The following is a 14,483-nucleotide window of genomic DNA, read 5'->3' as shown; positions in this document are numbered from 1 at the left end:
CTCCTTAGTTTCAAAAGAACTAAGGGTACTTACACACTTGCGGCAGGATGGATCCGACATGCTGTTCACCGTGTCGGATCCGTCCTGCGGCTATTTCGCCGTGCCCCCGGGCCATCGCTCCGCCCCCCATTGACTATAATGGGGATGGGGGCGGAGCTCCGGTGAAAGGCCGCCGGACTAAAATTACTGCATGTCAGGTTTTTTAGTCCGGCGGCTTTCGCCATGCACCGCCGTGCTGCGCCGGAGCTCCGCCCCCATTATAGTCAATGGGGACGGAGCGGCGGCCCGGGGGCACGGCGAAATAGCCGCAGGACGGATCCGACATGGTGAACAGCATGTCGGATCCGTCCTGCCGCAAGTGTGAAACTAGCCTTAGGTTTCACATAGACTTTCGTTAGTGTTTAATCAGTGATTTCCATCAGTGACTGTGAACCAAAACCAGGCATGGGTCAAAAACTTAGAGCAAATCTTTTGCTTATACCTTATCTTTGTGTAGCCTCCACTCCTGGTTTTGGCTCACAATCACTGATGTAAATGACTGACCAAACACTGACTGTGGGAAAGCAGCCTTAGGCCTCTTGCACACAAACGTGCATCCGTTCCGTGCATCCGTTCCGTGCATCCGTTCCGTGCATCCGTCTCAGACCGTGCATTTGGGTCTGAGACGGATCGAGACCTATTCAACTTGAATGGGTCCGTGATCCGTTCGCACCGCAAAAAAATAGAACAAGTTCTATTTTTTGCAGTGCGGAGGCACAGACAGAAACACCACGAAGCACTCCGTAGTGCTTCTGTGGTGTTCTGATCCGTGCTTCCGTTCCGCATCTCCGTGATTGCCGACCCATTCAAGTGAATGGGTCCGCGTCCGTGATGCGAAATGTGCACACGGGCCGGTGCTGTGTATTGTGGACCCTCTGGATGCAGAGATCAGATATTGACTAGTGTTTATTGAGCAGCAAAGTGCTTGGGTGCTCGAGTAGAACACCTTGGGATGCTCGGGTGCTCTACCGAACACCCGAGCACAATGTAAGTCAATGGGAGAACCTGAGCATTAAACCAGACACCCCCTGCTCTGAGGGAAGGGTGTCTGGTTCACATGAAAAGGTCAGAAATTGATGGAAACACCACTGAAATGGTTCGTAAACAGCATGGGGAGGATGTCTGGATGCATCTTGGACTCCCACGTCACTGCTGGGAACTATGTTGTCAGAGTAGTACGCCACTTTTACAGACTGACAATAATGAGCACAAAACCCTTGAGGGTCTGCTGCTGAGCTGACCATGGAAAAAATTATGGACGAGGGCTTGCTGCTGAGCTGACGATCGAAAAAATTATGTTTGAGGGTCTGCTGATGAGCTGACTCTTTAAAACATTAGGGGCGAGTGCCTGCTCCTGATCTGACCATGGAAAAAATTATGGTTGAGGGCCTGCTGCTGAGCTGACCATCGAAAAAATTATGGTTGAGGGCCTGCTGCTGAGCTGATCAACTAAAAAATTATGGTTGAGGGCCTGCTGCTGAGCTGACCCTCTAAAACATTAGGAGCAATGGCAGCCTAATAAGCATGTTGATATGATGGAGAAGGAGGACGAGGACTAGAAAAGGAAGATTGAACCATAAACCCTTGTTTGTGGTGGAAGGGGTGCATGGGAATACAGTGTATTCAATACACCATAATAGCCACATTTAAAGTGCCTTTATGTTCAGCCGCTTTCCTCTGGTGGAATACAGAAGTCAGGGGCAATCCAGGCCTTGTTCATTTTGATAAGAGTCCACCTGTAAGCATTTTCAGTTGACTTCACTTATCAGTTATTATGCCCCCAGCAGCACTAAATTCCCGCTCTGACAAAAAACGCTGGCGGCAGGGCGGGCCAGAATCTCCAAGGCGTAGAGTGCCAGTTTGTGCCATGTGTCCAGCTTGGACACCCAATAGTTGTAAGGCACAGAGGGATTATTGAAGACGCTGACACGGTCTGCTACGTACTCCTTCACCATCTTCCAAAACTTTTCTCTCCTTGTGACACTAAGCCGCGCATCAGGGTGAGGGTGCTGGTGGGGTGTCATGAAACTGTACCAGGCCTTGGAGAGTGTTGCTTTGACTCTGTTGGTACTGCTGTGTGTTTCCCTTGTCTCCCCTTCTCGGTTTCCCAAGGAGGTACATACTCTGCTGCCAGCGTTGTCAGCTGGAAATTTTTGGAGCAATTTTTCCACAAGAACCTTCTGGTATTGCACCATGTTGCTAGTCCTATCCACCACAGGAATGAGAGATGAGAAGTTCTCTTTGTAGCAGGGGGTTGAGAAGGGTGAACAACCAGTATTCGGTGTTGGCCAAAATGCATATAAAGCGGGTCGCGGGAAAGGCAGCATAACATAAAGTCAGCCATGTGTGCCAGAGTCCCAACAGACAAGACTTTGCTGTCCTCATCAGAAGGATGACTCTCAATTTCCTCATCCTCTTCCTCCTATTCATCCCATCCACGCTGAACAGATGGAATATACCTGCTGTGGGTACTACCCTCTGTAGCAGAGGCAACCGTCTCCTGCTCCTCCTCCTCCTCATCATCCAATTCGCGTTGAGAAGACGAACGGAGGGTGGTCTAGCTATCACCCTGTGTACTGTCTTCCCCCATTTCCACCATTTTCACATGCAAAGCGTCCTCCTTCATTGTGAGCAGCGAGCTTTTCAGTAGACACAGAAGTGGGATGGTTACGCTGATAATAGCGGCATCGCCGCTCACCATCTGTGTTGATTCCTCAAAGTTGCATAAAACCTCACAGAGGTCAGACATCAATGCCCACTTGTCGCTTGTGAAGAGCGGAAGGTGACTGGAAAGGCAATGACCATGTTGCAGCTGGTATTCCACTACTGCCCTCTGCTGCACACAAAGCCTGGCCAACATGTGGAACGTGGAGCATTGCTGCAGCGTTGCCAGACCGGCGGCAGCTGTAGATAACTTTCGGAAATGGGCACCTTCACCAGTAGCTCAAGCAAATTGGGGTAGGTTTTGAGAAACCGCTGAACCACTAAGTTGAACACATGAGCTAGGCATGGTATGTGTGTGAGCTTGCCGAAGCTGCCACCAAGTTACGGCCATTATCAGACACAACCATGCCTGGTTCTAGGTTGAGTGGCGAGAGCCACAGCTCAGTCTGGTCCCTTATAACCTGCCACAGCTCTGCAGCGGTGTGCTGTTTGTCACCTAAACATATTAGTTTCAGCACGCCCTGTTGCCGCTTCCCCACTGCAGTGCTACACTGCTTCCAGTTACTGACTGATGGCTGAATGGTCCTGCAAGATGATAATTCAGAGGTGGAGGAGGAAAAAAGGGGGTTGCAGCCACTATTGTAGGTGGTGGTGGAAATCCTGATGGAAGTAGGGCCCGCAATCCTTGGCGTCGGTAGCACCTGTGCCATCCCAGGGTACGACTCGCTCCCGGCCTCCACAACATTCACCCAGTGTGCCGTCAGGGAAATGTAGCGTCCCTGGCCACAAGCACTTGTTCATGTATCAGTTGTTAAGTGGACCTTCCCAATAACTGCGTTGGTCGGGGCACGGGTGATGTTATGGCACACATGTTGGTGTAAGGCGGGAACGGCACACCAGAAAAAATAGTGGCTGCGGAAAGCCTCAGTATTCACAAGCCTAAATGGCAACATTTCCAGGGCCAGCAATTTGGAAAGGTGTGCACTTAGTGCTATGACCTGTGGGTGGGCACACCAGAAAAAATTGTGGCTGCGGAAAGTCTCAGTGTTCACAAGCCTAAATGGCAACATTTCCAGGGCCAGCAATTTGGAAAGGTGTGCACTTAGTGCTATGACCTGTGGGTGGGTGGCTGGGTATTTGCACTTTCGTTCTAAGGCCTGGGGTATGGACATCTGAACGCTGCGCTGGGACACAGAAGTGGATATGTTAGCTGATGGTGCTTGCGAAGGTCCAGGTGCAGGTCGGGAGGAATCCGGGCTGCGTCTTGGACAGGGGATTGGCCAGCACGTAACACAGGGGAAGAGGAGGCAGTGGTGTGACCCTCAGACACAGATTGTGGTCCCAGGCGTTCGGCCCACCTATTAGAGTGCTGGCGGTGACGAGGTTGCTAGTGTTCACGCCCCTGCTCATTTCGGTACGGCACAGGTTGCAAATGACAATTATTTTTTTGTCCGCACTTTCCTCAAAAAAGCTCCAGACTGCGGAACACCTACCTCTTGGCAAGGGAGATTGCCGCAAGGGGATGCTTCGAGGAACAGTTGCGGGCCTGTTAGGTGTGGCCCACCTTCTCCCTTTTGCCACCCCACTGCCTCTTCCAGCCTGTTGCGGTGCTGTGGATCCCTCCCCCTCTGTACTGCTGTCCTCGCTCGGCTTGCCACCTTCCCAGGTTGAGTCAGTGAATTCATCGTCCACCACCTCCTCTTCCACTTTCTCACTCTGGTCATCCTCCTGACTTGTTGACCTAACAACAACCTCACTTATTGACAACTGTGTTTCATCCTCACCATCAACTTCTTGAGACACTAATTGCCATTTACTTATTGGTAACTGTGTTTCATCATCATCATGCACCTCGTGAAACACTAATTGCCGTTCCCCACCGTCAGGATCAGGGTGAGGATTCTGTTGACTAGACTCTTGGCTACTGAGACTGGACTTTGTGGAAGACAGGGTGGTGCTTAACTGACTGGAAGCATTATCTGCTGCAATCCAACCGACCACCTGGTCACACTGGTCTGACTTCGAGAGTGGTGTCCTGTGCCGCCCTGCAAACTGGGACATGAAGCTAGGTATCGTGGATGAGTGTGTTTCTTGTGCGCTGGCAGCAGGCACAGTTTCACCGCGCCCAGGGCCACGGCCTCTGCGTGCACCATCAGCAGCACGGCCACTTCCCTGTCCCTTACTGCTCGCCTTCTGCATATTAAATGGTATATTTGCTTGCAAGTATGTCACACGTTCAGTAGCGCAGGTTTTGTAAGTGTATGCGCAAATAAATTAAACTGAATGTCATTGCTATTTAGGATGCGCAAATGTTATACAGGAGATGTAGCGCAGGTAATGTCGCTGCTGTCACCAGCGGCTAATAAAAAAATTACAGGGAATGTTGCAGCAAACGTTATACAGGAGGTGTAGCGTAGGTAATGTAGCTGTCAGCAGCGGATGCCGTCTACGGAAAAAGTACACTGGATGTCACAAATATTTTTAGGCTGCGCACATGTTACACAGGAGATGTAGCACAGATAATGTCACTGTCTGCAGCGGCCAAACAATTGCAAGCTATTTAGTGCAGGTTGCGCTAAAATTATATATTGCTGCCAGATAGAACAATAGTCCTTAAAAGGACTTTTGGGTGTCTAACAATTGCACGCAATTTAGCGCAGGTTGGACTAATAACATATATTGCTGCCAGATACAACAATAGTCCTTAAAGGGACTTTTGGGTCTCTAATCGCACGCAATTTAGCGCAGGTTGCGCTAATAATATATATTGCTGCCAGATACAATAGTCCTTAAAAGGACTTTTGGGTCTCTAACACCAACCCTGCCTAACCAAAAAATGTAATTAAATTCCCTACACTATCTGTCGCATTACAGCGAGTGGCAGTACTTACCTGCACATTTATTGGCTGTGTAGCAGCCAACAAACGTGCAGGGGGAAGACTCGAGCATCGCGCTCGAGCACACGCGGTATTGGGCCGAACACCGCAATGTGCCGAGCATCACGATGCTCGGGCCGAACTGGTGTTTGGCCGAGCATGCTCGATCATCACTACTATTGACAATTATTGTATACCTATAACCTATACATTCTAAACAAAAAGACCGGTCTTTGTTGCCCATAGCAGCCAATCAGAGTGCAGCTTTCATTTTTGAAGACCACTTTAGAATTAAAAGCTGCTCTGTAATTGATTGCAATGGACAACAAAGAGTTTTTCTTTTAGATAGTTGCATAAATGTGCTTGCAGAGATATTTTAACATTGTTTTTTAGTCTGGTTTGTGATAGTGCAGAGTGCTGGCCCATGGGGTAGGGTGGGGAGGGCTGGAGAGGGTGGAGGACTGGCAATGATAATGTTTGTAGCCTTCATGATGGCTAATCCCTGCTCCAGCGCTCCCTGCGTTGCCTGTGCAGTGAAAATGGAGAGGGCGCAAACCTTCTTCCCATCAGGGCGCACCCCGGACTTTAAGTTCTCCTGCCTGGTGGTAGCTGGGTGCCCTTGATGTCAGGTGAGCAGCGGGTGCAAGGCAGGAGAACAGGCGGGATTAGATATGGAGACTAATGATCAGGCCTGCTTGGGTATAGTAAAAGTATAAGGGCACATTTTTTTTTTTCAACAGCATTTGCGCAAAACAAATTGCATAAGTGCTGTTTCTCTGCCAGCCTTGTGACTTTTCTGAAAAGGGGTATAGCCAGTGTGGTGAGTGGTTGGGGCTGGTGGCCCCACCACTAGTGTTGAGCAAGCATCCCTATGCTCAGCACATCGCAGTGTTCGGCCAAATACTGTGCATGCTCGAGCACAATTGAACACAATGGGAGATCTGAGCATTAAACCAGGCACCCCCTTCTCTTAAGAAGAGAAGGTGTCTCGTTCATAGAAAAAGGTTATAAATTGATGGAAACACAACCAAAAGGGTTTGGAAACAGCATGGGAAGAATGTCTGGATGCATCTTGGACTCCCATTACCTATGACATACAATAGACAACCACACAAAGGCTATATGCCAAAAGCCGGGTATGTGCAAGCCAACAATCTATCCATGAGACAGATACAGTCAGCATACCATACAATGACTGCCTTGTGCACTATGAGACATTCAAAACCAGCTCTCATCTGCCAGTAAGCCTCAAAGTTGCTTCATAACTGTTGGATGGCTTGGGTGGACCTTCACACCTAGATCATTATCATTAGGGTGACAAAAAGTTTTCTGATTGTCCTAACATAATATTTAATAACCTTTCTATACAGTTTTGTCATGTGAACTCATTTGCATAATTGTGGGCATATGCAAATTAGCTGAATCTGCTTGTTTTTCAGCTAAAACACCATTCGCGTGGAACAGTCGCGATAAAAATTCACGATTAGAATATTCATGATCAACACTACTCCTGAACAGCGCCATTTATTGTATTCATAGTCTTATGAAAAGACTATGAATCCAATAGATGGCGCTGTTCATGACTCCTGAACAGAGCCATCTATTGGTTTCATAGTCTTATGACAAGAGTATGAATCCAATAGATGGCGCTGTTCATGACATGACTCATCTATTGGTTTCATAGTCTTTTTTTAAAATACTTTTTATTTGGTTTTGATATAATTTGCACATTTACATTCAAAGGTACATATTGGATCAAATTACAGGTCATATTTCTTTTTTACAGATATGTGCAGTGAAAACAAAGATAAAATCCTTTCCCTAAACATTTCCCTTCCCCCACTAACCCTCCCCCCTTCTTTATAGGTGATGTGGTTTAAAGTGTTCTTTTTATTATAGGTATTCCTGGAGGTGTACAGTGTCTCATTTTGGAGTTCATGTGGATTTATTGTCGTGTAGTCTCATGGTAGTGCGTCTTTATCTAAGGATTGATGATGCTTTATATGTTATTGGTTTCATAGTCTTATGACAAGACTATGAATCCAATAGATGGCGCTGTTCATGACTAATGAAGAGCGCCATCTATTGGTTTCATAGTCTTATGACAAGACTATGAATCCAATAGATGGCGCTGTTCATGAGTGGTGTAGATTGCGAATATTGTAATCGCAAATTTGGCATGTCTTTCCCATATGCCCATGTTTATGCAAACGAGTTTACATGACAAAACTATATAGAAAGGTTTTTAAATATTATGTTAGGACAATCACCCTAATGATAATGATCTAGGTGCGCAGGTCCACCCAAGCCATCTAACAGATATGAAGCAACTTTGAGGCTTACTGGCTCTCAGTCAGATGAGAGCTGGTTTTGAATGTCTCATAGTGCACAAGGCTGCCATTGTAAGGTGTGCTGACTGTATCTGTCTCATGGATAGAATGTTGGCTTGCACATACCTGGATTTTGGCATATAGCTTTTGTGTGGTTGTCTATTGTATGTTATAGGTAATAAGTGTCCAAGATGCATCCAGGTGTCCTCCCCATGCTGTTTCCAAACCATTTTGGTGGTGTTTCCATCAATTTCTAACCTTTTTCTGTAAACCAGACACCCTCTCTTCTTCAGAGCAGGGGGTGCCTGGTTTGATGCTTGGGTTCTCCCATTGACTTCCATTGTGCTCGGTAGAGCACCTGAGCACTTTGGTGCTCGATCAACACTACCCACCACTACCGATCACCTTCTACACCAGTGTTCTGGCGTAGAAGATGATTTCAGTTCAGGCATCCAAACTGCAAATTTACGATGAAGCATACACCTCATCATAAATAAGGTGCAGCATCCGGCATCGTGTCTGGTTATCATAGACAAGCGTACACCGCTGCTTCATAGTCTTTCTTTTACTGAATAGATAATTGGTGTCATAGCACAAATACAAGCAGTAGGCACAGTTCTCAAATGTTTCACAGAGTAGATTTTCCCAAAGGCTGTGTGTAGGGAGTTATGGTGGTGCCCCCTCAGTCTCTTTCCAAATATATGAGCAATCTTTCCAACTGACCAAGGGCATGCAATTTCTCTTAATGTCTCTCTGCAATTCCCAACTAAGGGGTTGCAGTCCTAGATCAGATGGCCAGTCCATCTCAGTTGTGTGGCAACTGTCCCTTACTTAACTGGATGGTCCTTAACCTTCTGCAAAAGTTCAATGTTTCTTTCCCTTAGAGGCTGGTTCTTAGCAAAGTTGCTTTTCTGGCAGCTTTTCACTTACAGGGATGGTGTCACAAATTTATTTTCTCCTGCTTCAGCTTTTCTGGCTCATACACCAACAGCAGCATATACGTACCTCCAAGTCCAGCTGAGTTATAGATAATTATAGTGGGATCATGAAATCTACAAGTGTGCCAGCAAAATTGACCCTATTAAAACATAACTTTTACTAATATATAATTAATATAATGAAACCACATCCGTAGTTCACCAGTGAAAATCTGTGAAACAAAAAATACAAATAGATATCTATATAGGGTATCCAACCATTGATATAGTCATAAAGGTAGGTGTGCCCGGCGCAGTCCTGGGGAGTATCGGAAAATCTATCCTGTCCCTTTACTCGCCCTGTATAAAGCCTCAGCCCAGGGACGTCCCCTGATGGTGGGGGCTCCCTGTCCTCGAACCTGGACTGGCTGCCCTAAGTACACCCTCCTCTTAATAACCGATATCCAAGTACCCTAAAAAAAGACAGACAGAATCTGTGTCACAGGTACACGGTATCACCTGTATTGACAACAGCCCATGTAGATGAAAAACAATACAAACGGTGCGAAGGTGTATGTCTCACCTATAGCACCATACAGAAGCCTCTATTAGGATGCCAAGATATCAACAGGCTCCCTCGGCTTACTGAAATAAAACCCCAACGTGTTTCCCCTATCCATAGGTTCATCAGGGGGTATACAACCAGTCATGGGTAAACCGTCATAACACAATCAAACAATATATATACACATGATACAATGGAGGATGCTAAGCCAGGTAGTGAAGATGTTGGTGTGCGTATAGGACCAAGGGGACCAACAGATACATCCCACTTAGCACAGATACATCCCACCTGGAGGAATAGGACGGCACCTGAATGCAAGGTATTCTTTGGACAGTCTGTTGGTCCCTATCTGAATGGGCTTCTGCCATATCTGACTTATTGCTGTGCTAAGTGGGATGTATCTGTTGGTCCCCTTGGTCCTATATGCACAACAACAGTAAGCCGAGGGAGCCTGTTGATATCTTGGCACCCCAATAGATGCTTCTGTATGGTGCTATAGGTGAGACATACACCTTCGCACCGTTTGTATTGTTTTTCATCTACATGGGCTGTTGTCAATACAGGTGATACCGTATACCTGTGACACAGATTCTGTCTGTCTTTTTTTAGGGTACTTGGATATCGGTTATTAAGAGGAGGGTGTACTTAGGGCAGCCAGTCCAGGTTCGAGGACAGGGAGTCCCCACCATCAGGGGACGTCCTTGGGCTGAGGCTTTATACAGGGCGAGTAAAGGCACAGGATAGATTTTCCGATACTACCCAGGACTGCCCCGGGCACACCTACCTTTATGACTATATCAATGGTTGGATACCCTATATAGATATCTATTTGTATTTTTTGTTTCACAGATTTTCACTGGTGAACTACGGATGTGGTTTCATTATATTAATTATATATTAGTAAAAGTTATGTTTTAATATGGTCAATTTTGCTGGAACACGCATATACGTACCTCCCTTACTCTTGGCTGACCTGCCAGGAACAAAACTATATAGTAAAGTCACAGTTATTTGTACCAGTGAAAGTGCATAGTTAACATCTCAGTAAACATCCTGAGAACTTTAGAAGTTAACCAAAATATATTATAACAATAACTCTTAAAGGGAACCTGTCACCAGGATTTTGTGTATAGAGCTGAGGACATGGGTTTCTGTACTCTCGTGATGTGCGAGCTAGCACAGGCGCAGTGTCGTAATGAGCCTCAGGGAAGGAACTGCGCATGCGCTAGCTTGCGCATCGCGAGATTACGGCGCTCTAGCTTTCTGATGTTGGAGAGCAAGGAGGAGATTCTGAGGATGCAGGGCGGTGCTGGGCTCCTTCACGCTAGACTCATCTCAGGTTAATTTGCATATGTATCAAATGGTTTTTTTACACAATAAAAGCACACAGAGCTATGGGGACCGGGAATTGCGGATGTGCTAGCGGCCATCTAGCAACCCATGTCCTCCACTCTGTACACAAAATCCCAGTGACAGGTTCCCTTTAAATAGTGAATCATTGCATTAACTCTGTAGCAGTGAACCAGTGGGTCACTGCAATAGTGATTATCTCCTGCATAGTTGTCATAAACATTTATTTTAGTTTTTTTTATTTTATTGTGAAACTATGCCCAGCCACCCCCAATATTTTTCCAGTCTTGGACAACCCCTTTAATCTTTCACTTCAAACACTAGAGATACAAAACAGTTAGGACTATGTTACTATTTTCATATAATATTTTGCTTTAAGAAGAAAATATTGAATGGAAAAGACAGGCATTATACATTAGTTTGATTAATATGGTGCTATTTTTACCCGGTGGTTTTACACCTGTTTTGCACCTGTAAATGTACAGACACAGTAGTGTGTGACATAATACAGACACACATGGCAAATCTACCCAAAATGCACTTGTGAAAGCAGCTTAGAAACAGTGAAGAAAAAGTGCTATATTACATGGAATAATGATTTATTGACATTTCCCAAACTGAACTCCAAATGAGCAATGGCTGCTTATACTTGTAGGAATTTTGTATGCAACTATGCAGGACTGTCCTCCACCTGAGGCATGGGAGACTGGTTAAGACAAAAAGCCATTTTGATCTTGCCAGGGTATTTCAATACATGAAAAGGAAGACTAGCTATAATTCGAGGAACCTGAAAAACCTTACAAAATAGCTTTTTATTATATATATTTATTCTTATGTTTTTGTTACTGCTGTATTTAGTTCCTTCTTATCTTTGGTTCATCTTTAAATGAATCAACATAATGATATTATCTAACACTGCTATTATTTTCTATAGGTTCCATCATGGTGACTACACTGTGGATGTGAGTATCAATGACTACCTGGATATTTACTGCCCCCATTACGAAATTCCACTCCCAGGAGATAAAATGGAGCGCTATATACTGTATATGGTCAATTATGATGGCCATGCCTCCTGTGACCATCGTCAGAAGGGGTTCAAAAGATGGGAGTGCAACCGACCAGATTCTCCTAATGGACCATTGAAGTTTTCAGAGAAATTCCAGCTGTTTACGCCTTTCTCTCTGGGGTTCGAGTTTCGTCCTGGACATGAGTATTATTATATTTGTAAGTATCAGCAGAGCATGGGGACATACCGTATTTTTTGCCCTATAAGACGCACTGGCCCATAAGATGCACCTAGGTTTTAGAGGAGGACAATAAGAAAAATATATTTTTCATTAGACCTCAGATCAGCAATCAGACCCCCAATGTAAATCAGACCTCAGCTCACAGCCCCAACCAGATCCCCAATGTTAATAATATTTTAGATCAGACCCCAATGTGAATGACCCCCAATCTGACCTCAGATCAGAGCCCATTACAAAGAAGACCCCAATCAGACCTCAGATGAGACCCCCATGCCTCATTTCCACCCCCAGCCATATGTGATTAGCCCCCAGTCATATAATCAGCCCCCAGTATTACTCAGGCCCCAGTCATATGTACTCATTCCCCAGCCATATGTACTCATCCCCCAGCCATATGTACTCATCCCCCAGCCATATGTACTCATCCCCCAGCTATATGTACTCAACCCCCAGCCATATGTACTCAGTCCCCAGCCATATGTACTCAGCCCCCAGCCATATGTGAGCAGTAGTGTTGAGCACGAATATTCAAATAGCGAATATTAATCGCGAATATCGCAACTTCGCTAATTCGGGAATATTACGAATATAGTGCTATATATTCGCTATATCGAATATTCGTCATTTTTTTTATCTGAAAACATGATTCCTCCCTGCTTCTTTCTTGTGGGTCAATGAGTCATTGGCCCACAAGCAACTTAAGCAGGAAGGAATCATGTTTTCATATGGAAAATAAAATTACGAATATTCAAAAAAACTAATATATAGCAATATAGGGAATATATTTGTTTTTTAGAATATTTGTATTTTTTTTCCAATCTATACAGTCGTTCGCATATTCCTCCCCGACAAGCGCCCCCGTCACCATGGGAACGCCTGTCGGTTAGAAAATACCATCAGATCTGAGTTTTCCCTGAGATCGTATGCCAAAGTGGAATAACAGTACAGATTGAAAAAAAAAAAAGGCGAATATTCAAAATAACGAATATATTCACTATATGGCTATAACTTTGTTTTTTTGAATATTCGTCATATTCGTGATATTCTAAAACACGAAGTTATAGCAATAAAGCGAATATTTGTGAAATACACATATAGACTGCAATTTAGCTAATATAGTGCTACAGTATTTTATTTTAATAGTGTACATTTTTTCCAAATCTGAACTTCAGAAGAGACAAAAAAATTAGACTATAAAAAAAAATACTATAGCACTATATTAGCTAAATTGCAGTCTATATGTGTATTTTACGAATATTTGCTATATTGCTATAACTTCATTTTTTATAATATTTGTAATATTCTAAAACAAGAATATATAGCAATATAGCGAATATTCGTAAAATACACATACAGACTGGAATTTAGCTAATATAGTGCTATAGTATTTTTTTTTAATAGTGTACATTTTTTCCAAATCTGAACTTCAGAAGAGACAAAAAAATTAGACTATAAAAAAAAAAGATTATAGTACTATATTAGCTAAATTGCAGTCTATATGTGTATTTTACGAATATTTGCTATATTGCTATAACTTTGTTTTTTAGAATATTCGTAATATTCTAAAACAAGAATATATAGAAATATAGCGAATAGTCGTAAAAAAATACACATATTAGCCATAGCCATAGCCAACCAATAGGAAAGTTGCCTTATACAGTTAAAAGAAAATCACAATACGCGAATAATTAAATCGCATATTATTCGCGATAAATAGAATAATGACGAATATTCGATTTCGACAAATATAAGACAAATATTCAATCGAATATTCGCGAAATATCGCAAAATTGAATATGGCACCTCCCGCTCATCACTGCAGCCCCCAGCCATAATTCAGCCTCAGATCAGAACATAAAAAAAAACACTTACCTCTCCTGCTCCTGGACGCCGCTGCTCCTCACTGCCTGCGATCTTCATCCTCCTGCTGTCGGCTGTGCTGTGAACTGGCACGCACAGCGTGAGGTCACAGAGCGCCCTCACGCTGTGCGCAGCCTTCACAGCCGACAGTCGAGGACCAGAAAGCGGCTTCCTTAATGGAAGCGCTCATTAGTATTCGCCCAATAAGACGCAGGGGCATTTTTCCCCCACTTTGGGGGGGGAAAAAGTGCATCTTATGGGGCGAAAAATATGGTAGTAATGGTGGTGCATGGTAAAATATATATTTTTTTTTCTACTAGAATGACCAAAATAAGTACCAAACTGAACTGCTATACCGATGAGGAAATTATTTCAGTTTAATTTACTGTATGCATTCCTTGTACTATAATATGTACAGAATATAACTAGGAAGTGTTAGAAAAGACTGAATTTCACTGATTTTATAAAATATAAAGATATAGCATGTGATCACTTGTATAGCATATAAAAGACATAGAAAATATATATATGAATGTATATGGCTGAAATGAAATATTCCTGGCAAATGATGCAACCCATAGGATTCTATATTTTTCCAAATATACTGCAGATGACCTGTCACGAGGGCGATT

At 44.2% G+C, this 14,483-nt stretch overlaps 1 protein-coding gene across 1 annotated transcript in view; it reads left to right on the top strand.

The window, feature by feature from the left end:
* EFNA2 (ephrin A2) overlaps positions 1-14,483 on the top strand; it is a 242,143-nt gene that overhangs the window by 172,620 nt on the left and 55,040 nt on the right. Inside the window, exon 2 of the mRNA XM_040417553.1 lies at positions 11,676-11,968. Within this exon, the coding sequence (XP_040273487.1) occupies positions 11,676-11,968 (293 nt within the window). The remainder of the gene's footprint in view (positions 1-11,675; positions 11,969-14,483) is intronic.

This window comes from Bufo bufo, chromosome 2 (assembly GCF_905171765.1).
Source record: "Bufo bufo chromosome 2, aBufBuf1.1, whole genome shotgun sequence".
NCBI classification, from domain to species: domain Eukaryota; kingdom Metazoa; phylum Chordata; class Amphibia; order Anura; family Bufonidae; genus Bufo; species Bufo bufo.
This window is presented reverse-complemented; position numbering and strand designations above follow the sequence as displayed.